Source organism: Pleurodeles waltl, chromosome 3_1 (genome assembly GCF_031143425.1).
Source record: "Pleurodeles waltl isolate 20211129_DDA chromosome 3_1, aPleWal1.hap1.20221129, whole genome shotgun sequence".
NCBI lineage: Eukaryota > Metazoa > Chordata > Amphibia > Caudata > Salamandridae > Pleurodeles > Pleurodeles waltl.
In genome coordinates this window covers 228406346-228434133 of record NC_090440.1, presented here as the reverse complement: position 1 = coordinate 228434133, position 27788 = coordinate 228406346, and the positions used below count along the sequence as shown (strand labels likewise).

Sequence of the window (27788 nt, the reverse complement as noted above, 5' to 3'; positions counted from 1 at the left end):
TTTCTCAGGCTATTTTGTCGTCTCTTTCTTATACCACAGGTAAATGTTTTTTTTATTTTTATTTAAAAATGCTGTTTGTGCAGTACACAGTATTTTAAAGCATATTCTCAGTCCCCATACGAAGAACATTTTAGTGCTGCTAGATCACTAAGGTATTTATTGTACCAGTGGACAGATAGATTGGCACCCACCCCCCGCAGGGAAATCCAGGACTTCGTTGTTTGAAAATGGACACTTAGCAGAGGTCTCTTTGCAGACCCTAGTCCTGGTGACCTGTATTTCCCAGATAGGCACTCAGACTGTTTCCAAAGTTGACAGCAGATCATTCTGCTGAAAGCTCTTTCAGACAATACCTTTCATTGTTACACCAGGCTAACACTAGAGCCACTGTTTCCGAAGTACCTTCACATGCTAACACAATGACCTGCCTCGGCACTAGTCTAGTACCCCTCCCCACCTACCCCCCCCCCCCCCCCCCACACACACACACACACACGTGATTCACAGTACTTAAACCAAAAACCCTGACTGCTGGGTCACCAGAACAACAGCAGTTTTGAAAATGGACCAGTCTACCTGACCGTTAAAAACTATTTATGCTCTTACAGCCTTTGAACCTTTGTGACTTTTTGAGCCCTTGTATGACAGCTCCGCACTCAGACTAGCAAAGGATTTCATTGGTTCTCCTTTTAAACGTGAATGGGCTCCACAGGAACGTTATTTGAATAAAATTGCAGGGGGGAATGCTATGTATCCCTACAACATTACAAATGTTGCCGCATGCCTGCAACAGAGGCAGTGGCTAGACCAAATTTGTCTTTCTGCCTGTCCACACAGCGTTTATGCGGTTGCCGTTCTATGCCTCCTGGTCTTCTCCTGGAGCTCCAGCCTCTCGGCAGGCTGTGGCTAGTTCCATGGTTCTGCCCCCTCGGCCTGCCACCAGTGTCACTGGATTTGTCAGTTCCACTAACAAACTGAGCCTTTACGTTCCAGCACCCAGTGGCAGCTCCTAATTTTTACAAATGGTGGATCAGACGCAAACTCACTTCCACCCACAAGCGCGCACACATACTCATACCCAGTCATACACAAGAACACTTATTCATACCCATCTATTCAGAAGTGCACAGTCACACCCACTATTCACAAGCACACGCACAGATCCACATGCACAAATATAGGTACATTCATACATGTACGTCAGCCAGCACCTACTAGTCCGCCGCAGTAACTACACCGGACCAGTGGGTGGGAAGAGGGGAAAGCACCAAAGCACCAAAAGGAGCTGAAGGCTTCGGGGAGGAAGGGAAAAAAGAGAAAACTCTCTATTTAACAGTGGCTTGTTCTGACAGCTGAAGGCCACGTACCTTTGAAACTGCACGAGGCAACCTAAGATAAGCAGGAGGCCGGCATCTACTTGGAGCATATTCAATAATGGATATAACAAATGAAATGTTGCCAGCTGTATTTCTGGAAAAGTTCTTGCTCCTTGGCCCAAATTATCGGACTGCTTTCCCTTTCAACTAGCTGGCCCCCAGTAATCATGGGTGATATTCAATTCCAAGCTGTACATTATTACAATTCAGTGTAGTAAAAATGTCTCCCATCTTTTACATACTTTAAGGCATCTTGCCCATTTTGTTCTTCTTACACTGGAATACCTGTTTATGGTCACCACCAGACTATATTCTCTGGCCAGCGGTGCCTTTAAAGCACTCAGACAGCTGCAAGTCAGCATTATCCCTTCACAAAAAACTTAAATAAATCAATAATTTGACAACGGTGTTTACTACTTGTGCACGTTTTTTTTTCTTGGTTAAGTTTTGCACGTATCTATAATGGTGTTCCAACACCTTCCAAACCTTCATGAAGAATTACATGTGTGTGCAACACACCAGAACATCGAACCTCCCCCAGAAGAATTCACAATTGACCCCTTAACAGAAGATTGATTAATTACATGACTTGTGAAAGCTATAGCCATTTCCTCCTCCAGTAAGAATCTTTGACTTCATGTAGATCATAAGACACACACACACACACACACACACACACACACACACACACACACTGAATCACGCCCATCCTTACGTTCACACTCAAATGCACTCTCACACATACACTCAAGTGTACACACTCACTTTATTTATTTTTGTTTTTAAGTTAATTTGCCCATTAAACCTTAAAATGACAATTCAGGGGCACTAGTCTTGAAACGTGTCCCACACATATATTTAAAACAAAAAAACTATCTGACAGGTAATTTTCATGTTGTATACAGGCAAGATGCCTGAACATTGAGCTATGCATTTGACTGAATTTCAGTTAGTTCCTTTTTAAGGTTTTCACTAATTGGCATTTTTGTGACACCTTTCACTGAAAGTGATTTTGTGTGCAGTGTCTCTGTTTTCACAGCATTGTTAACAGCCACCATCATGCTTACGAGTGATCCAACTTCAAGTCAGATAGATGAGTAATGTTTTGGACTTTGGGCCTGATATATAAAGTCATTTTGTGGTTGCAAAGCCTGTGATTCACAAAATCAAGGGATTCACAAGCCTGAAATGGGTAGCTGTTATCTATTAACCCAATTTTGTGATTCAGTAACATGTTACTGAATCGTAAAATGGGTTTAGAAGCCCATAAGGAATCTCTGTTTGCAAAGGGTATGCTTGGAGTGTACCTTCCAAATAGCAATTCTTTAAGGGATATATCAAAGTTTTGCGATTGTAATCTGGTCACAAAACATTGAAAAGTCACCAACTCTTGAGTTGGAGCAGTAACACATTCATAAAAAGAAACAGGTCCCTTCAAGACCCCTTCCACTTTGTGAATGTAAAAAAACAAAGGTTTGTTGGGGAGTAGGCAGTGGTTTGCTCTTAAAATCCAGTCCCTTTTCCAAATGTGACCCCAGATTCCTGTAATTGCATCGTTTCATAGTGAGTCTCAGCTCATTTTGAGACCTGTCTCATAAATTTTGATGAGGCAGGTCAGATTAAGACCTACTATGATTCAGTATTTTGTGAACCAACCCGTTACCACATAGGTCAGTTTGCAAAATTTGTTTCCATTCGCAAAAACTTGGTGCGCAATTTGCAACCACTTTTTGCAAATCAATATTTCATACATCAGACCCTTTGTTGTTGTATGACACTCATCCAGTTATGTGCAGACGTGGTAAAGTATCAACATCAAAACAACACAGTTGCTCTGTACCAACAGGTACTGAACAGATAGGGAATACTGTTAGGGTCCTTGTCGTTCTCGAGACAGCACTTTCAGTTGTATCAGGACCCATGAGTTGCACCAAGAGCCCACAAATCAGCGGCCTTCTTCCGCACAATGCTGTCATAAGTCTAACCTTCTACAAGAGACTCAGTCTAACAGAGTTCTTGAATCTTGCAAGCACAGTTGTGACCATTCTAGGTCAGGCCTCCTCCCTTACACTCACTGTACTGCTAATTGACTAAAACCGTTTTGTTTTCTAATAACAATTTTAAAATGTTCATTCTGCCTTTCGAAAACAGATGTTGTCCAGGAAAGATTTTTGACATATTCACAGAACAGCTGCACAAAATAGTTTCAAGCATCCCTGGCATTGATCACACATCTCAAAAGTGGTGCAAGCTTGTGGGGGTCAAAACCTGTCGATGTTGTTCTGGAATACTGCTGTAACCCTTAAGTCTGCCTTTCCAGAAAGGTTGTACAAATTTTTTTACAAGTACCTCCTGCGTTGATCCTATGCACATTAATTTCGAAGATGTAGATTTTGGATCCCCATTTCTGATATGCTGATGGCGTACACCATGACATATGGGAAAGCGCAACTCCAGAGTCTGGTTTCTCGAAGCAGGTATTTCAGCTGGTAGAAGTTCATAGTTTGATGAATCATAGGCATGAATATGCCAGATAAGATATCTGCATGCTTTTAGTCACCTTGACACACAAGCTCATCAATGATTCTTTTCTCCGTGCATGCCTCTTACAACCTTAACTGAAGACTCAGTGTTAAATTTTAGTTACTGAACTTGAGAGGGTCAACTTCTACCTCTGCAACGGATATGTTGCTGATCCTGTGAAGTAATACGAATTGATTCTGTTTAGTCTTTAGCTATATCTTCATTGCCGGCTTAAACCATGAAACATACCACCTAGTTGCCATGTTACCGTCTGTGCTATGAAATTGAAACAGAGCAGGAACAAATTCAAATTGAATGTCTCAGAGCCAACCCTGCCACTCACTGATACCTATTTCAAGTCAGTAAAAGATGACACTACTGTTGACCTCATGTCCTACACTCCAAACCTGCTGGCTTGAAAAAAAACGTTATCCATCTTCCCCAAGATCATTAATACTAAGTGGGTGGAATCTTGTAGTCTCCTGTAGCGCAAACAATTCCTCGACTACCTTAAACGTTTACCATAGTGGTGAAGAAAGGGCACAGCTCACACAGAGGGAGACCCAGTGTTTTTCAGCAGAAGAGGCCAAGACAGATGAAAGTCCCCAGTCGAGGTTGTCTGTATTCCGACCTGTAAAGCATGCATCAGGACCACATAAAAACTTGGAAGAAGTGACTGACTTCTAGGTTCCCCTCCCCCACAGGCTAGATAACTCTGACTATAAGAACAACAGTAAAAGCAATGCACACGCCACACAATTGATCGTAACATGGGTGGCTGGAACAGACATATGAAGGCTCACTAATGCTGATTAAGCTTACAGGGGAAGATCTAGTGCTAAACTCAAAACTTTTCGGTCTGGTGAAGTGGCTGTTAATATTTATTGTTCACTAAAATGTTGACATAATTAAAGAAGTTTATGCTTGAACAATATTTCTGTAGCTCCTGGTAACCATACACGGGCTTGGATGTGATATAGATGCGTAATACATATAAAACATCAATAAATAATAATAAAAAAAAAAAAAGGTTTACTATACCATGGCAGAGTAATGATGCCATTTAATTAGTTTAATCTTCATATCTTCAGTCAGAGCTCCAGCAAGATGCTGTGTGTTCACATGTTTCTTCATGTTTTGTTATGGCAGAACTACGTAATGCAACTCCCCATTTCTTCCTGATGTGTACCCTAAAGCATAGTGGGGCCAGCGCAGTGTGTTTAATAACGTTCTACAAAAAAGAAAAACTAAAATGTCCTTCATACGGTAAAAATAAATTTGAGTCTCTGTATCCTGTGTCTTCCTGATAACTGCTTGGCACTCGTGTGTCCCATGTGCCAGAAAAGAATTGTTCTAGAGCCTCATCTGAATCTGCAGGTGGGCGCCCCCTTGCATCTAAAAAGCCCAGAGCTCTATTTATGACAATCACAGACCACTATTACTCCCATGTTAGGAAGTTTACCAGAACATATGCCAATAATAAACAACAAAGATTCTGAAGCCACCAGAAAAAGTCACCTAAAAAGTCATAAGATGCCAAAGAAAGGCTACTCTGTAACCGAGTCCTCCCGTGGCATTTATTCTCTCACCTTCAGTGAGAAATCACCATCTCTGGTAGCCTGACAGGAACATAACGTTAATACACACTCTTTGTTGTCTCTGTCCTTGCACACCTTGAACGCACATCTTACTATTTGTGTTTTCAAAATGAGAATTGCCCATGATATGCTAGCATGTTCTGAAAGAGTGCACATGCTTCCTCGGAGTGGGAGAGCTGCACTGCTAAAGTCCTCTCTCGAACCAAGAAAGCCCTGTTCTCGCCACCCAGTGCACACATCACACCCCTGCTTTCCTGCACACATAGGAAGAGCACAGTTGTCAGTCCCACGCATAGTGTGGCATGATCTCTTACTTTAGCTGTAGCCCCTGAACAAGGTACTCTCCAGGTAGCCCGAGGTACACAAAGGAAGCGCCACTCACATGATCTCTCGACACACAAGCAAGTCATCACTTTCCCCAACCACACCTAGGAAGACCTTTCATATTAAGGCTTTTCAGCACATTTGGGTGACATTTCTACTTTTCTTACATCCACACATTAGCATTACAGTTCAGCACTTGTCTGTGTCCCAACACACACAGAGGGCCACAGGTACATAAACCCAGTTGATCTGCTGCTACTGTCTCTCTAGACTCGTGGGGAAGCCATTCTGTTACTGTTTTTACGTCCATTAACGAAGCATATGGCATACACAACATGGCATCCTCCAACCATTGCAACTTTGTTTTTGGTCTGTACACCAGTGGTGGCTGGTGACTGAAAGCAGTGGTGGGCCACAAATACAAGATGGAATTGCACCTTGTGAGTGAGCCTCACTACCCACGTATTTCCATTCACCTACTCACCCACTGCCTTTGGTCACCTATCCATTTACTCATCCACATTGTCATCCACTGCCATTCACACAACTCTTATATACGACACCCACATTTTCTCAGTCAAGCCCTGCAAACACTTATTCAAACAAACACACATTGCCTCACCCATCCAGTATCCAGCAGTTTCAGTGATAAAAGGTACACGTTTATTTGAGCTGCAGATTACATGTTTAATATGACATGTCACGTCATTAGTCTGCAGAAGAAATAAAACGAGCATAACTAGCCATGATAAATTACTGGAACCATTACTGCCTTTGAGAGACGAAATCACCTACAGAAGCAGTGAAGGGAGAGGAGAGCTGAGAGAAAAGATTTTTTTCTTATTGTCTGTAAAAAAGATAGAGCTCCAACTCACTTGTGTGCAGGGTTGTCTTTGGCATATTTATGACTTGAGGTCTTCAGGTCACACTCCTGTCTCCCAGAGAGCCCTGGATGGAGTTATTTATTGTATTTATACCATTTCCCTGCCACAGACTGCTTGTAATGCAGGAAAAGGGGATTTTCTTTGTGCAATGCCACATTCTTTTAATAAAATGTGACCTCTGGGACGTAGACCCTTCTGATTACACCCCACCATTTGAGTAAATAGGAAAGGGTGGATAATAATATCGGAGTGACATGAAGTTTTCAGAAACCCGGGCTGAACAAAAAACGCTCCAGGCTGTTTACTATCAGGGCTTCTGGTGGAGGAGGAGATAAACCAGGGAGTCACTGGTTTCTGAGAAAACGTGAGGGCTTTGCGTGGGCAAGCCCTGTCAGCCCTACTGTGCAGCTTTCAGCCACATACTCACGCAGGCGCAGTGGGGCTTTTAAAAGTGCACAACTTTCACTCGGAAAATGTTGTGCAGAAAATGTTTTACTCTCATCATGTAATTAAATATATGCTTCACTAGAGAGGCCAGAAAAGGCAAGGGGCGCAGCCCCTTAGCCCTTGAACACCAGCCGCCCCTGCTGTACACACAGAGGGTACACTGACCTCTTAAACATCATTACCATAACAGTAATAGCAGCCCTTCAGATTTTGCACACACATTGATTTCTCAAAGTAGTAAATGTAACCCTGGAAAGTTATCATTGTTTTCATCATGCATAGAAAGGGTATACCTGCTCAAACCACATTGGCTTGGGCCGGGACAGACGAACACACTCCTGTCATGCATGGAGATCGTCACAGTGGTGCACTAACTGAATGTGTTTCATTTTTCTCTTGTACAGGAGATCTGTCACAATCTTGGAGTGTGCTACATTTATCTTAAGGAATTCGGCAAGGTAAGGTGCAGCAGAGATCAGAGAAGGAGGGATTCTTACTGTTTTAACAGGTTGAGCTGGCACCTTTCCTGTGCTGAGTGCACAGATAGGCCCCGATGCAGAGAAACAATCCTTCCTCATCATAGATCTTTGACAGTGGACAGGGCATTTACTAGGTGTGTGTGTGTTCAAGAGAGAGGTCCAACACTGAATGGTGTTCTATATGAATAGTGTATGTGTAAAAAAGCACTTGGTATAATCGGTATGTCAGCAATGTTTTGTATGTATCTGGTGCACATACATTTTCTGCAGTATGGGATCTTGCAGAGCCACATGCAATGTGATTATTCCCTATTCCACTGAAGGATCGATGAAAGATGGGCCGATTTTGATACCACAGATTTGTAATTTGTAAAACAAACATTCGCCAAGCTAATAGGTCTGGTCTTTCACTGACGTTTCCCATCTTTTTCGCTTTGACCCTGGTTTTTACTGATGTTGTTCAGTTTCGGCAAAAATAATACTGGTGTGCTGATGCAGAACCAAGCCTCCAAATGGTGGCGGCATACGCAAGCAGATGCTTAACCATCTTTACTTCACAGACTTCAAAGGGCGCCTCTTTTAAAAAAAAAAACTTTTATTTACCGTTCCAAGATGGTGAATGCAAGGATTGGAACTCTATATTGAAATAATATGCATGAGAGTGCAGTACAGAAAATGTAGTGACCTGGAGCTGCAGGACCCTCCAAAACAAAATACATATATACGTGTGTGTATATGCTAGGATTACAGAGCCCAAAGTTTCATCAGTCAGTTATGTGTTTTGGCAACCGACTTTGTCTCCAATCAAAACAATTGGTTATTGCTCAGTTATACAGTAAATTACAACTCATCATTTAAAATTCTGAACAGCTGCCAACTTCCGATCACCACTGACGGTTAGCATAATTGTCCCTCTGCACAAAAAATTAATTATTGCCACCCCAAAATATTAGAATGATAAAGGCATAGGTAACCCCGAATCCCATATATATAGTTAATGACATAGAACTTGAATGACAGACTGTCACATTTCGATACCTAGGGATCCACATATATCATACGCCATAGGACCTCTTTGATGGGTTTTCATGGGTGCACCCCAGGCTGGCATGGGCTAGAGCGAAGAGCACACTGCTACGCAGGGAAGAGCTAAAATGTCTCTGTAAATACTCTATATCAGATCTCTGGGATGCCCTCCTGTACAAGTTCCAGGAGAAAGCACGACCACTCACCCGTCTCCTTGACCAGTCATGCCAGAGTTGTCTTTCATCCATCCCCCAACCCTCTCCCCCGTCTCGATCTCCATCCTACTGAGTAAGAGCCCTACTATCCCCAATTAAATGTCACCGTTGATATTTACACACTTGTACGCCTGAGTTTCTTTTCTCCTGCATGCGCCCCTCGACCGCCTTTATTGTTTGTGTCATTATGCTTTTTCTTCTTCTCACTTCTTGTTGCCTACAAGTGGTTGACACATTTGCATTGTCTGGTCCATTAATGTAAATTTATATTATCCTTATTTCTCACCGCCTGCAAATTTCCTGTCTGCGAACAGGACACTGTGTTTGATTACCCATTTACAACAAAATGGCGATCAAAAAATGATCACGACCTAGAAGCAGAGGTCTTTGAGAAGATCATATAAAAATGATAAAAAATAGGTTATACCGCATCCAACTTTTTTCTATCCAATTATAAGGGGTAAGTTGAGAAAGAAAGTTCAACCTTAGCACTTTTCTAGACTTCTCAACATTCATTCAGAGAGTCCGGAGGACTGCGTTTGAAATAACTGCCCCTTAATATCACGGGTCCTTCAATGTCATGTGTCACTGACGGATCAAGCAGCACTGCTGGCAACTCACAGGTAACTCAGATATTGCTTCCAAATTTACAAATACTTCAAGAGCCCTCTTTACTGATGCTGCCAGAGTGCTTGCATGAACATAAAATAATCATCCTAGTCTTTTATGTGTTACAAAGAGGGTACAGCTAGTAAAAGTCAAAGATCAAGCCTACAACGTTAAAGGCTATTGGTCTGGGACATAAAGACCAATGGGTGCGGAAAGAATAAATGGTTCTTCCCTGGTAACTCTGTTCAACAAACTCTTTTCACCTATCTGAGTAATGTTAAGAAAACTCATGCAGCAGGGTGCAAGTCTAAAAAACTGTGGACAATGCTTAGTTTCTCAAAGAAAAATGCTACAAATACTAGGGCACAGCTAGAGAAAGTGTGTGGAATGGGTGTAGTGTTGGCCCTGGACGGTTTGACGTTTGCTTTTAGCATGGTTTAGAGAAAATTGTAGAGTAATGCGTTCCAGATTCTGAAAGGAAACACTGGATTGAACCTAATGAACGAAAATGTCAAGACCAAAGCAAACTGAACCCCAACAAACATGTTTCGGCAATGAATCTCATCAACCTATGTTATAAAATGTTTTACCTAAACACTGCGAGCCTCTAAATATAAACTTTTGGGAAAAGAATGACTCCTGTCTCAGACGAACATCTAAAATGTTTCTGTCCTGTCAAAAAGGACTACAGTCATCGAAGTGAAAAAGCATATGATTGTCTGAGAGCACTAATTATTGCACCTTGACCTTTTCTTTTGTTTTTGTCCATGGTATGTTTTTATTGTTTTAGATAGCGCAAACACATTGTCTCTCGACCACTTCATAGCGCTATCTTGTTCAGCCAACATGCATAAAATAGTTGGGTATTATTTGATATGCAGAGCAGCATAGTGAGAATGTTCGATATGATTAGTGTTTACATTTCCATGTGTCAAAATAAATTTTCTGTATTAGATGGAATGCCAAGCCAGCATTCTGAGAAGGTTCTTATTGGTGCTAACAATGAGGGACCTTATGGATGTGTGGCATGTATATTTCATTGTGGATCATGAATAGTAGGTATCAGGCCCTCCAGCGTTCCTCGATCAGTACATTTCTGGCTCGAAGTTATCATTTGAGTGTCTGAGTAATCCTTGCCCTGATTCAAACCTGAGACCTGCTTGATGCACACAAATATCACCAGGCTGCTGAGTGGTAAAGACTAACTCAGAAACATGGTAAATGAGAGAGAGAACTATGGTATCCTATGTTTTCCGGTTTGTGTGTCTTAGAGGTGAGCCCCACGCTACTTTTTTTTACTATCTGCAATCAGGATGCTTGTCCTGAAATCAAGGACTCTATCAAAGTAGTGCCTCTCGGTTTTTAATGCCTTAAGAGGTGCTGAGTGGAGCTAGTACATTTAGAGAAAGTGCTGCTTAAGGAGTTGTGTTTGTAAGTTTGAGCTGCAGTTGAATGCCAAGTAGAAGATGGAGAAGGAAAAGCTCATTTTGGGGTGTGATTGTTAACGTTTTATGATGTTTTTTTCTGGGTGAACAGTGCTGCCATACACCCCGCATATGCACCTATGCACCCTGGTAATTGGTTGACTATGCATCTGTGTCTCATTTTGTCTGTACTGGGGAATGGATTGCATTCTTCTTTCGGTAAGGTGTGTTAAGAAGAGTATGTGTGCCCCAGAAATGTAATGTGATCACACCACAGAAGTGACAACACAAACTTTAACATTTACCTAAACTGCCAAGTTTCCCAGGTCTATGTGTGTTGTGCTGCATAGATGTCAAGCGAGAGACTCCCAATTTCTGAAGGCGAAAATTTCCCTTTTTTAGCAGGCTCTCGTCTGAAAATGCCTCTGATTCAATAGAAGTCAATGGGGGAAATGCACTCTCCCGATTATGTTAATTTTTTTAATCTCCCACTTTCCTTGTCCGAAAAGATGGCATTTATGTTGTATGAACACTGCTTACGTTGGGGGTGTGGGGAGAGGGACCATTTACAGCTGTGGAGTTCATCCAAGGAACTGGACAGCCAATGTTCAAACTACGTGGGGGGGTGTCGTGTCCCTGAAGTTATAGCCTGCAGCACACTGTAAGATTTATAATCACAATAGATCTCCTACAAGGCTTAACTTCACAGTAGAAGGTATGTGGAGAGTCATTTTACTAGGTTGCTGTGCAGCTGCCTTGTGAATGTAGAGGTTTTTTGCATTAAGGAAAAAATCAGTCTTTTTGAAATTACAGTAGTTACTCTCCCGTGATACAGATCTAAGTATGTTTATTGATTATAATTCACTGAGAGGATATTTTTTAGACTTGTTAAATATATTTTAGCTGTTTGTGTTTTCTTATCACTTTTCCAGTACCCTTTTTGTAAAGGCTTGGACACAGACTCGGGTACTTGTATAGTTTCTAGGGTAGGAGGCTGAATCCTAAGGTAGTGACAGGCTTCTGTGTGTCAAGTGTGACAGATGCACTGAATACTTAGTGAAACTAAATTCAGACTGACCCATCACCGCCATTCTTTTCCACTAGCTCTGATGAGCCTGATGTCGGGGTTGGGTGGCATGGCTAATGGTATTTGGGGGTGTGTGCAGCCTCATAACATTATGGAAAGAAATATGCTATTATTAATATATTGCAACCAGAATTTGAGTCTCTTTGTGAGAACTTGCCAGTGACTGAGATGGGTAGAAGGAGTAAAACTAATGAACGCAAGTAAGGAGGGGGTTGTCTGTGACCAGGATAGGTGTGTGTGTGTGCATTTCTGTAAGTGTCATGTTCAGTACATTGCTAAAATAAATTGAGGTAGCGCCTGTTTAGAAATAGTGCCAAGGTCAAGAAAAAGTAAGAGATGTACACTGCACCTTTAGAGAGGTTAGGTAGCACTTGCTGAGAATTTAGCAGATTACAATAATATTGTTAACTGTTCAGCAGTAACTTTAATGTGTGGGAAGAGTCACGGCTCAAGGGAGGCCATTTGCCTAGTGAAAATCTTTATGGTCACAAAAGATGTTGAACAAATAATTGCATTGTGTGAGTGAGTTAGAATGGTGTTCTAACATGACAGTGGGAACCTGCAAGATGTTGGTCAAAGAAGCTGTTTTAAAAAGAGTTAGAACAATTTTGTCAGGTATGTGGCTAACCAAGAACAACAGGAGACTGACAAAGAAATTGTGTTGTAGGTGATGAACACATTCATTTGGAGGACCATAGAGTCCAAAATATTCCTCAAATTTGTAGTTTGTCTGGAAGGGGTCAGTAATTAAAGATGCTCCAAAATCAGTTTACCAAAAAAACAACTAATGTCTGTGTTGGGCATAGCAGAACTTTACCCCCAATTTATGATTATGCAAAACTCACCTCAGAAAGTTTACTAGATATATGTTGCCTATGTGGAATGTGGTTTCTAAGAGAGTTCCTTGAGGATAAGAGGGGGCTGAGGGTGGCCTTGACACAAAGCCATTTTCAGGTCTCGGCTAGTCAGCACATGTGGCTCTTCAAGGCATGCTATTTACTGTTAGTGGGTTTGGGGGCCACCCGTTACCTACCATTGGATGACTTCAAAGCCACTTAATTGCTTGCTTCCTGCTGGTCAGCTCTGCGGTGACCACTTCCCTCTTCTTGCATGTGACCCTCTTCTGGAGCATGGTCCTAGCACTCATGTCCTTACACTGCTTTCTCTTTTGGGAGCTACTTTTTATTTTTGTTGATGCACTCTACAGAGTACATCTTTCGTAGCTGGCTCTGTCAGCTGTGTTGTCTGTGTTTGTTTGTTCCCCCTCCCTCCTATTGCTGTGCCCCTGGCACAGTAGATGAGCCAGAAAGCCAGATGCCTTTGCACGGTTCTGACTTTTGTTTCTGTTGTAGCTTTTACATAGCGCAAACTCGACCTGAAGGTGTTTGTGCACTTTACACAAGGACACATTCATTTTCTGTAGGCACGAGACTCAAACCTGGTTCCCCAGCTCCAAAGATGGTAGCTTTCACCGTTACACCATATCCTGTCCCCTAGCTTGCTTGCCGATATCAGATTGCAGATTTTACGTCCGTGTTTGAAGCGCCTGAAGGCAGAGCTTCCCAGTGCAAATGCTGACAAATGCTGTCCTTCAGGACTTCAAACATGGAACGAAGATGACACAATTCTCTGTTTGAGTTTTTATCTTCCACAAAGGATTATTTGTTGCTGTTTTATCTGACTTCTTCTCATCCAGTCATACCAGATAAGGAGAAAAAGAGTCTCTTCAGGCACTGCAAGACCTGTGGTAAAAAGAGGCTTCACTTCGAGGATCCTCATGGCAATTGCATCTATTGTCTTTATCCAGACCACTCTGCTAAAGATTGCAAGTTATGCCAAACCTTTTCCAACAAGACCTTAAAACACGGATGGAAGGCTGCTGATTTCGCTTCGGAAGCTAAAATCAAGAAAAGACACTGTGTCTCATCTACATCCTCAAGAAGGTCACAAAAGAGGGACAGGTCCCCTCACTCCCGTACTTCCAGTGAGCAGTCAAAGAAGTCCTAAAAAACTTGTGGGTCTTTAAAGACTGCAGTCCTTCCAGTTCTCCTCACAGACACTCACCTTCTGAAAAACAAAAGGAAAAAAAATGACATTTTGCGTCCTCAGAAGGGCTAAAAGAGGCTACACCTGAGCCTTCTACTCCACCTCTGAAGGTTCACTCCTTTAATAAACCTTCCTCTGTGCCACCCTCTGACAAGTCGAGAATCGCATCGTCGACGAGAGCCTCGTCATCGACACGTGGATACCCCACCAAAATACATTGGGGATTTCATATTTTTGGGAAAGAGCAGCTAAAAGATTTGCACTCCCTATGCCTGTGAATCAGACTGACTGCTTCTTTTACCATTTAAAGGAGCCCTTCCAATGAGCGGAAGATCTATGCCCATTGTTAACTGTTTTTGGGAGTATGGTCTTAAAGTTATTAAAAATAGAGTCACGGTTACTGCTGTTCTTCCATGTCTGAACAAAAAATATAAGGCTTCAGAGGATGCTCCAGCCTGTCTAACTGGTCACCCTAGTCCAGATTCAGTGAAAACTCAGGCAGCCCAGAGAAGATCAAAAAATCCCTCTGCTCCAATATCTGCACCCCGAACAAGGAGGGCAGGCACCTGGACAACATTGGTAAATGCTTCTCTTCTCTGTCGGTCGGTGCTTACTGTCAGGGAGGCAAATTCATTAGCTGTCATAGGCAGATATGATAGACAACTCTGGGTTGACATTGCACCATACTTAGAGCAGCTGCCAGATGAAGCCAAAGCAGAGGCGAAGAAAATCATGCAGGAGGGTGAACGTGCTTCGGCAGAAGTCATTGATTATGCAGCTACAGCATTTTGACAGCTTGAGGGAGTGGCTGTTCTTAGGAGACAGTGTTGGCTTAGAGCGACTTTGTTCAGGCTGGAAGTGCAAAACAATATCTTGGATCTCTCATTTGATGGGGATTCCCTGTTCAGCAAACGTCAATGAAGCCCTGCAAGCTATAAAAACAGATACAAATACGCCAAAATCCCTCCAAACTCTTCAATTTAGGAAGCAGCCCTTCCGCGGTGCCAGAGGATGAGGTTTTCCATCATACAGGGGAGGATGTCAGCCGTACAGATATACTTCCTACTCCTCTTCCTACCATCCATTTTGACCACAATACCCTCAAAAACAACCTCCACAGCCCGCCTACAACAGGCCCATGCATAAACCAGAGCAGGACACCAAGGAAAGGACACAAGTCGTCGATAATGACCTTTTATGAGAGCCCCCAGTGTTCCCTCGACTTCCAGGCAAGGAGGAAGAATTTCCCATTACACTCGACGTTGGCAAGACATAACAACAGACCAATAGGTCCTGGTCCTTGTTCAATTTGGTCACACCCTAGAATTCATTCAGATTCCACCAACACCACCTTCTCATACCTATCATCAAAAGCATTTCCATCTCCTCAATCGAGAAGTACTGACCAAGCTCCAGAAGGGAGCCATCTGAAGAGTTCCTGTTTCAGAAAGAGGGAAGAGGTTATTTTCCCTTTTCTCTCTAGTCTGCAAGAATAGAGTCCAATTCTCAACCTCTGAGATTTAAATACGTATCTCAAAAAACAGTAATTCCATATGATAACACTGCAAGATATCCTACCACTTCTAAATTGCGAGGATTGTATGTCCACGTTCTTCAGTATGCGTACTTTCACATCCCCATTCATCTATCCCACAGAAAATTCCTCAGATTCACAATAGTTGGCAGCCATTATCAATTCAGAGTTCTTCCCTTTAGCCTGAAGTCAGCCCCCGGGATAGTCACGAAATGTTTGACCCCACTTGCAGCATTCCTAAAAAAACAAAATTTTGGTCGTATCTGGACCATTGGTTAGTCAAGGCTCCTTCAAAACTAGAAGTGCAGACATCAACAACAACTTGCATGACCTTCTTCAGAGATGTAGGTCTTACAATCAACCTGAAAAAGTCAATTTTTCCACCCTCAAAAAACATCACTTTCATGGGTGCAATATTGGACACTTCGCTCATCAAGGCATTTCCTACGAAGGAAAGACAAAAACTAATAGCATTAGCCAAGTCAATTCGAAGAAAAATGTCTCTTTCAGTGCGCCTCTTCAACTCCCTGTTGGGGAGGATGTCTCTTGCATTCCTCTGATTCCATTCTGCCAGCTGCAAATGTGACCCCTCCAGGAAGAATAGGACAGCCAATGAGAGCAAGCCAGAGGTTCCTTTGATGATACCATCAGCGTTACACCAGCAATGGTCACGGCTCTATCTTGGTGAACCCAGACTCTACATCTATTGGTGGGTCCATCATTTCTCACTCCACCCTCTACATGGGTCATAACTACCGACGCTTCCCTGGATGGATGGGGAGCCTACCTTCAAGACCTGCAAGTCAGCAGCAAATGGATAAGACAACAAAGGGGCTATCAGATCATTCTGCTCAAGGTCAGGGCAGTGCACCTGGCCCTACAGGCTTTCCTTCCAAGGATAAAGAATTCAGCAGTTCTAATACATACAGACAGCACAACAATGATGCACTATAAAAACAACCAGGGTGGGACCAGATCTCTTCTCCTGTCTTGAGAATCACAACACTTTTGGAATTGGTCCATCCTACACGAGGTGCATTGGCGAGCAGAGCGCATTCCAAAAAAATAAAATGTGAAAGCAGACACTCTCAGCAGATTGAGAACATTGAACCACAAGTGAGAATTAGATCAGGACACAATCGGTCAGATCTTCTCTCAGTGGAGCAAGCAAAACCTCGACCTATTTGCAACTCCCCAGAACACCAAATGCCGATTCTTTGCAAGTTCTATCGAAGATCAAGACTGAACATTGCAGGATACTCCTGATAGCCCCCTCGCGGCTGCACCAGTATTGGTTTACAGCATTGCGTCTTCTCTCAGAAAATCCCCACATTCTGCTAAGGACAACACCTCTTGACAAATGAACAAGGATCTTTGTCTACACCTGAATCTCTTCACTTGTTTGATAACTTTATTTTTTAGTAGGCACAGGAAGGTTAAGTGATTTGCCAAGATTCACAGAATGTTGAGCCAGCGCTGAGACTTAGCAGCTCTGGTTGTTATGCTACATCCTCTGCCCTGGCTTGCTTGAAGAGATCAGATGACAGGTAAACATGTTTACATTGCTGAAGGTATTTATTTTGGCACTGGGAAGCTTACATTTGAATCCATCCCTTCCTGCGACGTCCCTCTTTATTTCTCTCCCCCACACCAACCTATTCCTGTCCACTCCACATAATTCCACTTCATGCTCCACAAAGCAACTACACACAATTCAACCTGCTCTATACCAAAGAATTGCATTCAACATAATTCAACTCTACATAATTCAACACAAAGCCACACAATTAAGTGCCACGCAGTTTTACAACACACCAACCCACAATGCATAATTCCAGTACACACAACACATTTCAACATCTCACAATTCCACACCACACAATTCAGCTCCACACAGTTCCACTCCACGCCACATAATTACGGTCCACAATTTCAACTCCACATATCCACTCCTCTTCATGCCATATAATTAGACTTCACAAAATACTACTCCGCACAGCATAATTCCTCTCCATTCCAATGCACATACTTACACTCCATGCAACACAATTCAACTTCAGATAATTCCACTCCACATATATCCACTCCACTCCAAAACACAAAATTGCTCTCCAGAAAATTCAGCTCTGCACCATGCCTCATAATTCCACTCCACATAATTCCACTCAAAACTATGCCACATAATTCCACACAACGCCACACTATTCAGCACCACACAATTCCACACTACCCAACATAATTACATTCCGTATAATACCACGTCATAGCACATATTTTAACTCTGCATCATTACACTCCGCACCGCATAATTACACTCCACATAAATACACTCCTTGCTATGTAGCAACACTCCACATAAATACACTCAATGCCATGTCACGTGATTCCACTTAGCATAATTCGACTCAATGCACGCCGTGCCACATAGTTCAACTCCACACCACATAATTACACTCTACACCACATTATTCTACTCCACACAAGAAATATATATATATTTATATATATATATATATATATATAGATATATATAGATATATATATATCTATATATATATATATATATATATATATAGATATATATATATATATATCCAATCCACACCACAGAATTCCACATCATGGCACATAATTCCACTCCATGCTACTCTACGACACACAATACCTCTCCACATGATTCCGCTCCATGACACAATCCCACTCACATAATTCCACTACACTCAGAACCACATAATTACTACCCACATGTCACTGCACACCATACCATATAATTCCACTACACACAACTCCACTCAACACCACACAATTAAATGCCACACAGTTCCCAGCAACACAATTCCACAACAACCTAAACAATTGCACTCCACTCAACACATTGCAATCCACACAATATATTTCAATATCATGCCACATAATTCCACTCCACTGCATGCTACTCCACCCCACCCAATGCCACTCCACGTAAATCCACACAATGCAACATAATTCCACTCCGCATCATGCCACATATTTACACTACACTTAGTTTAACTTCACACCACATACATGTACTCCACTCTATAACAGATGGATAAAAGACATAGACAAAGCCAATAGTTCTCGGATTGCCGAGGCCTATTGGTTTTGTCAGTGCTTGTTTCATGAAGCTCCCTAGTATTTTGACACAGACTACGTCCAGAGTAAAATCCATTTTAAAACAATACAATTAAAAGGAGATCAAGAGAGCAAGATACCGTTGGCTTCCCGGTTATTGAAAATTGTTAAATTGAAGCATTTATTGACCGAAAAGAATATTTGTCCGTGCGTTAAACAATCAATACACGTACAATTATTGCGTGGGACCTTGGTTGTTCATGATATGGCATGCCACAGACCTACCTGTAGGTGGTGCTAATATATAACGGATTGGAACGGATTTTATCGAGGACGTGCAAGTGGGAATTTTTGTTGCGGGAGCACGAGTCAAGGATTGTACAGTGGATGGCTGTCAGGCTAGTTACGTTGCAATGATGAGGAGTGTAAGAAGCCGGTAAGGACTGCAGACACTTTTGGTGTCTGCATTCATGGTGTTGAAAGCCGCGTGGAAGGAAGCACTGCGATGGATGGCGTTTAGTGCGGATTGCTTTTGTGTAAAGGTGAATGGGCAATGATGTTGGAGGTAGCCTACCAGCGATCTTGTATACGTAATGACAAATTGAATGTGGATGATGATTTTTTGGTTGAGATTAGTTAATGGAAATAAACCATTCCAGAAAAATGGAATGACAGAAACTCGTCAAAGGCTTATTCCAGATTGTTGTAGCCATAATAGAGCTGGTAAATGAAAGATGAGAGAGTCTCTTGTGCAAATAGTGACGATCTACTGAAGATGTCCAGTCCAACTTTTAAGTTTCCTACCTTGCCTTGGGAGAAAGTTGGCTTTGACCTCATGTGTCCATTCAGCGGATAGTGCGTTTCCCCACTGCAATCGTGGTGACACCAGGAACACATAAATCTCTGCTGCCTGATGTCCGCTGCATGTTTTGCCGGGCTTTCGGCTTCATGGACTGTACGTGGTGGACAAATCGAAACCATGCCAGTCTTGGACAATCCGGGATATTCACACTGCTTGTTGAAGTCCAAACCCCCGACGCCACACCACTGGCTCATTCCTAGTCACAATGCCACCATAAATGGCAAATCGTGGAAGGGGCACAGGGTAGCATGTAGCCATTTTGGGGGTTTCTGTGTGCCTCCTGCGATGCTGGGTGGTTGCAATTCACCGGTTCCACTTCGTGAATGCTTCATGTCTGCCTTCTCCGTCCAGTTAATCATTTCTATTTTTGGCAACTGCACTAGTGGTCACAAAGTATTTGTGCATTACTGTGTGATTTGGTAGAAGTGAGAAGAATACCCTGTAGTTTTTTTTCTGTGTTGTTTGTAGCTACGTTTCCACTATTCTTTTCTTTTTTGGGTAGTACAAGTGTTAGTGGACTTAAACTCTCGTCTTCGCTATCCTCAAAGCAGGCAGAATCCTGCAGGTTGGTCTGCATCTTCATGCTTGTCACTTCGAAATGCTTTCGGATTGATTGTCATTTATTTCTTTTTGTAGTTTCATATATAGCACAAACATTGATGATTTCCAGGCATTTTACATATTGCAAAAATAAACCATAGACATTGGCATACATTTAAGGACAATGTTATAACTCTTAATAAATTGTTGTACAGGCAGACTTTTTCAGAGCACAAAAATGTGATGCTTGTGATGGTATTTACATACTCTCCGATGATGGGAGGATCTCTAATCTTGATGGAAGTTCACTTGATTAGGGCAAATGTATTTGACCTGGGCCTCATTTACAAATATTCTTTTCATCCCTTTCTTTAAAGAAATGAATAAAGGAGCCATTGTGGGGCTCTAGGTGAATGTCGTTGTGTATTTTGGGCGTTTATTTGAAGGTTGCAATTTTTTCTTTCTGGGATTTCTGTTTTTACCTTAGGACTTTAGCTTCTGCGCAGGTTTGTCAAGATGCTGTAAAGTTTTGTACACAACTCATGCAGTTATCAGCAGACAGTGTTTATCTCTATGAAGCCACTTTTGGAGATTTAAGTACCTAAGGGACAGATGTACAAAGCCATTTAGCATTTCTTACGGTCCGAATCGCTATTTCGGGCAGTTAAGAAATGCTGAATGGGTTTTTAGAGATGCACACAGCCTTGTAAGCGGTCACAAATTGCAATTTCTACCCAGTAGAAATCGCAGTTTGTGATCTCCTAAATAGGAAATCGCAAATAGGGATTACCGATTTATAATTCCTATTCACATATGCAAAGCATTTCCTAAACACAAATTGGGCATTTAGGAATTGCAGTTACCATCGTCTCCAAGTTAATAATAACCATGTACAATTTAAAAAAAAAAACCAACCAAATGTGCTTTTTAAAAAAAAACAAAAAACAAATGCAATAGAGCACATACATTCCCCTAGGCACCACTATTTTTGGGGTGCATCATGGGCGTCCTTTTTCCTATAGCCATCCTTGGTTTTTCATTTCCAAAATAGCGATTTGCTAATAGGAAATGGCTTTTTTGTTAATGTTAAAACACCCCATTGTAACAAATGGCATGGTATTTCTTAACTGTGATTTCCTAATAGCGATTCCTACTTTGTAGGAATCGCTATTAAGAAATCTGAAATTTCAGACATATTGTTTTGCATTTCCAAAACAGCGATTTCTGTGGAGTCGCTATTTAGGAGTTGCAGAACTGCATTTTGATACATCTGGCCGGCCCTAAGAGACATGAGCGGTCCTTTCATTTCTGGAAATTAGTCTTGCCTCTAAATTTATGATTTCTTTTAGAGGAGTAAGATGTTATATCTAGTGGTTCTGTAATTCAGTGCAGACCGAACTAGGGCTTGCACAAGGGTTTTGTGTGATTACTTTGGATACGAGATGCTTTAGGTAGCTAATTACACTTATTTACTAATTATGATTTTTTGACTACCTACAAAGGCAGTGAGAATTCCAATTTTTCTACCAACTTGCCTGTCACTGCTGCTGTACGGCTGGCAGCCTTGGCTGCTCTACCTCACAAAGAGACAAACATCTCATTGCGTTCTATATAACATGTGTTTTTCTGCCAATACTGATTTCTGTCAGGATGTGGTTCTGCGATTTTCTCGGCGTCAAGGGCTGCCTTGATGTTTGTGTACTGACCAGCTCTTTTGGTCTCTACAAGCCTCCCTAAACATTTCTAGCTAGCAAACTCTGTTTTAAGCACACATAATGGGGGGAGATAGGGTGTTCTTTGCTTTGGCACTTCCACTCTCACAGCTGCTCTACAGCGCAAGCCAAGTTTGTGTCTGAAAGGAGTAAAGCTGTAAAAGTGGCTGAAAAACGTTGGCGGAAAAGATGTGCAGTTCAAGTGAACTTGCTCCTTGGGTCACAAGGCCAGTTTATATTCCCACACTGTGGCAGTTGGTGTCAATCCCATAAGTTATTCAGAAATTGTGCATCATTGCAGACTTTGGTAACCAATCACCTCCTGCTCATCTTCCTTCAGGTGGAGTGCAGACCTGTTATGGCAGGCATCCTATGAAGTTCACAGTGCCTTTGACTCTGTGGTAATTGTTGGCAGTCCATAATGTGTGCAGAGAATGTGCATCTTCCTCCGAGATAGTTCCTCTGCCATCCATGCTGTTGTGGGGGCTTCGGCCCACTTTCAAAACTGACCACAGGATATGGGCTGAAGGACAGGACACACACTACATACTTTTATTTATCTGAGAACAGGGGCCATGCTCTTAACCACTTTTTTGTTAATACGGCGCAGGCCTTAATTTTTCTGTTTCTGCACTCTATCTAAAAGATTAAAATTGACACTGCCTTCCAGCTGAGTCACACTTCTTTCAGCAAATAAGACCAAAATCATCCACAAATGGGCCGAAAATAGAGTTCAATTGGTATATGTTTGGATTGTAATGTGTGCATTGAAGATATGTTTGGGTGTGAATGGGACTGTATTTGGAATGTATTTAGTGGTTTAATCACATGCCATATTTCTGCTTCATCCCCTTTCTTTTGACAGGCGAAAGAACAGCTAACAATGGCTCTGCAGCTTAGCAGACATGACATGAGCTCCGTGATGCTCGGTAGGATCCATCTTTTGGAGGGGGACATGGACCAGGCTATCGAGGTGTACAAGAAAGCTGTTGAGTAAGGAGGTTTTGTTTAGATCCTAGCATTGTTCCAACCTGGCTAGGGATCCCTGGGCTGTTTACTGAAGTGTTAAATTCATTGCACTTCTCCAGTATGAGCAATCATCTAATGCCACATGGTCGTTTCTGTCAGGAGGGCAATGGGAGTGTAAACGAGTTATATATGGTCTTTGCAAGACTTCAGAAAGCATTCCACACTGAAGAACTTACGATACATTAAAAGATGCTTTTCTGACGGCAGCATTGCACACTGCACGTTCGTCATACAAAAAAGCGTACTTTCTGATTATCTTTCAGTTATTGGGAATTGTATTTTCATCAGTGAGTTTTAATGGCAATACATGATAAATAAAGAACATGAATAGTAAAAAGAAAATAAACATTTACTAAATACTACAGGGAAACATTCAGAAAGTTACTATGTTTCCCAGCTCTATTGCCTCTGTCCTAGACGTAAAACCACATTTTAAAAACAACGATTGAAAGACCTGCCTTGTGTCTGAAAATCAGATACAGTCTAATAGCACATTCTTATTGGAACATTTACACTGCAGTGGGCACATACACTGTCCGTAATTCAATTTTACAGATTTCATAAACCCAGGTATTTGCCATCTAGGATAAACTCCTATCCACCATTTCAGAATAACATTCTTCATAAGAGGATTGGGAAGCATTAAGTTGCCAATTATGTCTCACCAACAGGCCTCAAAGTTTGAATATCATAAAAAAAATCAAGATATTAACTACATTTAGAGCTCTCGAGAAATTTATACGTAAGCTGCTCTACCCCAGCTAAGCTCAAATGTGATAAGTTCCCCTTTTCCGAGTGTTTATTATTTTAAAGGAAATTAATAGCTTGTCTTTTTAGCAATTATATCCAACAAACATATTCCAAGTATCAATCAATCAAGGATTTGTGGAGGTCTGCTAATCACCCATAGGGTCTCAAGGTGCTGTATGTGGGCGTACTGCTCAGTCGAAGAGCCAGGTCTTGAGGTCCTTCCTGAACTGCTTCAGTGATGCGTTCTGCCTGAGCTTGAGAGGTAGCGTGTTCCATGTCCAGGCTGCTAGGTAGGAGAAGGATCTTCCTATTGCTGTACTTTTCTGAATCTTGGGGACGGCTGCAAGGGTGAGCTGGGAGGAACTGAGACGTCTGTATCAGCCTTAATGCCTGAAGAATCCCAGATTGTGAGAGTCCAGAATCTCGCCTGAGAACATAGCCTTGTAAACATGTGAAATTGAATCTGCCACTAAGATAGTACCAGAACCTCGCATTCAAATAACCACGTTGGGAGTATTATCCCTTTCATAGCTCTCAAAAAAGGAGACCAGAAGAAACCTCCAAAAAGACTATTACACATTATCCACTGTGCCAAAATACTTTTAGGTTTGACTTGTTATTTGTGCTATCGGTTAGAGCATGACATAGAATTGGTGAATGTCATACCCAGATATTGGTTCTGAGCAACAAATTCCAATACGATCGAGGTGTTAATAGGCACTCCTCAGCCCATTGTTTACTGAAACCTTGAATTATAGTTTCCCTTTAGAGATAGCCTGGGCCCCATTAGTTCAGTGTAAGAGTATTATAATTGAAAATAGCCAGGGAAAATCAGATTGTCTCTCTGGGTAAATCCATAAGCAATCAACACATTGAGTCAAAGACACCAGAAAGTCAACAAAACGACAATCCATAACATGTTCAACCTACATGGACCTCCAAAAGGTCTCCCACAAAAACAAAGCACTGAAGTAAAGTCAAACAGCTGTTTTTGCATATTATGATTTGCATCAAGAACATTTAACTGATTCAGCACCAAGTTTACAAAAGTCTTTGTGGCCAAGTTAATTAATGATAAGTCTATAAAAGCTGAATGGTCTTTATTGCCTTTTTTGAAACATGGCTTTTACAAGATTTATTATAGCCCCTCTCTTTTCACTACACTGATATAAGGGCTAAAGCTGTGCAGCCTACCACAAAGAATGTAAACAAACAATATATTCAAGTAAACTATCAGGACTTGCAGCCCTCATGGGTTGAATCACATTGTCAATATTTTCCATTGATGTACTAGCTAATAAAGCCTTGTTCATTTTATAATCCGTATCAGTTCCATCATTGTTTGGCCCATCATATAAACAAGTAATTTGTCCAGACCACCTTGAAATTGTACATTCTGGGGGTGGCAATTTCCATCCATAATCCTGTTTGGACAAGATGACGAAGAATCTTTGCTGTTACCAGAGTCTATAACGTGAAATATTGTTTTCCTATAGCATAAATAGGCCAGATTTGTATTTTTAATGCATTTGTATAATGAGTATGGTCATATTTGTGTATCAGGCAAATGAACTCGCTCTTGTCTTTCCTAAATTTGCAAAGAGACATGTACAGATCTCAGGCATCGTCTTCCTTCTTTATCGTACAATGGATCTTGTTTATTCACCTCCGTGTCATGGCTCCTTTGAGTATTCATATTTAGAGAACATTTAAAACACTCCGTGATTTCTATACCCACCACTTCATTCTAATCCAGTGGAGCCTGAAGAAATATACAAAGATGGTGGACCCATCTAACTGAACTGATTTAAGCTGTTGTAATATTTGACAAACAAAATGACATGTTTGCAAATGCTGCAGGTAATCAATGTGGAATATAATTAGATTTATTAAAAGTGTAAATTTTCAGCCGAGCCTGAAGATAAAAATGATCACTTTCCTATGTGAAATGCCATATATACTCAGCATTTTGATGGTAACTGTAGTGATATGAAAATATAGTCAATCTGATGAAGCTCAGTTCCATGCTTTACATTTTTAGTTGAAGGTAATCTTCCGTGAAGCACCAATTTAAATAAATTAGGTGTTTTCCTAAGAGTATCTTCCCCCAATGTTTGCTTGGAGCTTTTACAAGAAGAATATTTTCCTTGATGAATATTGAAAGATATTAAAAATACTCTCAACTAGGCTCAGCTATATCATCTTAATGTAAATCTCATTTTTGATTGAAGTCACTACTAAAAATCCATTTTGCATCTGAAAGTTTTTTCCTATTCTTTCAAATTTGTCCGCAAATCAACAAGATCCTATACACTGGAGTCACAACTAGAATAAATAAAATATATATTGAGTAATACAATTCACTTTAAATCAGCCCAGTCTTTCACAACGTCAGGTAGACTACTTTAGTCCGGTGGCATTTAATCCCAATTTTTCTTGAAGATACATTCAAGTCTATAAACATAAAAATTATCCAACCCCTAAAGAGGCGGACTTCCCTTCCTGCAGTACATGTTCATTAAATGCAGCAAAAAAAGCCCATCAGGAAGCAGTCGTCAACCAGTCTTGTCTCCTGGATGAAGGTAAAATAATTTCCCTTAACAGATCAATGAATCCTACACCAAATACCTGATGAACCAAACCATTAACATTTAACACAATGAGGGAAATGATATCAGAGTTCTGTAGGCCAGATCGCAAATTAGCATGACCTTCTTGAACCCATCTGGAATCATTCAATTCTCTGCCATTAAATCATTCTTCATTATTCTACTAATGCACCTGGATAGATCCTGGTCTATGTAAAGGTCATGATTAATCAAAGCCATCACCTATTAACAAGAAGTGTTCAATATTTAGTCTAATAATCTGTGGGTTTGTTAAACCAACATATCTCTTTTCCTGTAAAGAAGCAATTACTGAGGGTTTCTTTATTTGCAACGAAGAAAATAATGCTGCTAAAATGAATTATCCCACCGGTAGCAACTTTTTTGATGCAATTAGTTGTGAGTAACAAGTGTAGGAAGCTGGCCTGGTGTGTGGTGGACACCAGTGATGTTTGCACCATATTCCAGGTCCAGGAAACCCCTATTAGTGAATGAGACAGTGTCAAGGAAGCCAGGGCTCTCTAGTGGTAGCTGTGGCGAGCAGCCAAAACGTATCTAGGAGGAGTGTAAAGCACTTGTAATACCACAGCAGTCACACAGTAACATATCACACCTGAAAGGAACCACACAGTGTTACAAAAATAAAGGTACTTTATTACAGTAGCAGTGAACTAGATTACTGGAGGTAAGTACTCACTATGTATACACAGTAATTTCTAGGAATTAGCATATAGAAACAACAAGCATTGGCAAGAAATAGCAGAAAATAGCTAGGTCCCTATTGAGGGGGGGCAAACAATAAACTGAAGTAGTGGAATGCAACGTTAGATCCCCCACCCAAGGATGTAGACTTGTTCAAAGGGAGCTAGAAGAATTTGGGACCCCAAGAGGTGAGTAGCTAGATGACCCCCAGCAACTTGGAGAGCAGAGATAAGTTACCAGGTCTTCCCAAGGACTAAAAAGGGGACTTGGAAAAGGAAGATTGCAAGACCAGGACCAGTCCAGTGGAAGCCAAGAAGAGGACCTGCAAGAGAAGGGGACAGAGTCCAGTTCATGCAGGAGTGTACAGGTGGGGCAGGAGCCACTACCCACCCTTCTGTGGATGAAGATCCAGGTCGACGAGGGAAGATGATCAGCTGTGGAGCCCTGGAGCTGCAGGGAGGTCCTTGGAGTCGTGCAGATAATGTCCCACGTTGGTCGTCGGGTCGCAAATGTTCAGTGGTCAGGAGGACCACCAACAAGCCTTAGCAAATGCAAATCTGGGCAAAGGAGAATTTGCAGAGAAGAAGAGGGACCAGAAAGGTCCAGGGGACTCGACCCTTGGAGGGGAGTCTGGGCTGACCCTTAGCAGTCAGAAGAGACAGCAGAAGCAGACGCAGCCCCCACAGGCAGTGGGCACAGTAAGCTGCAGTGAGGCCCAGTCAGCATACCTGGAGAGAAGACCCACGTCGCCGGAGCAACAGAGGAGAGACTGTCCTTGCAAGGATGAAGTGCAGGAGGCCGGGGGTACTTGGAGCCTGAAGATCCCTTGGAGCAAGAGTCAACAAGCCCTGGTTGCGGCAAGAGTCACGGTGCATAGCGGTACTGTCCTGCAAGGAGAGGCAAGGGCTTACCGTCTCCCAAG

At 41.8% G+C, this 27788-nt stretch overlaps 1 protein-coding gene across 2 annotated transcripts in view; it reads left to right on the top strand.

Annotated features, from left to right (window-relative positions):
* BBS4 (Bardet-Biedl syndrome 4) overlaps positions 1-27788 on the top strand; it is a 317463-nt gene that overhangs the window by 113382 nt on the left and 176293 nt on the right. For both annotated transcript variants that reach the window (XM_069222250.1, XM_069222249.1), the window contains exons 7-8: positions 7557-7610; positions 22645-22772. In XM_069222250.1, the coding sequence (XP_069078351.1) occupies positions 7557-7610; positions 22645-22772 (182 nt within the window). The remainder of the gene's footprint in view (positions 1-7556; positions 7611-22644; positions 22773-27788) is intronic.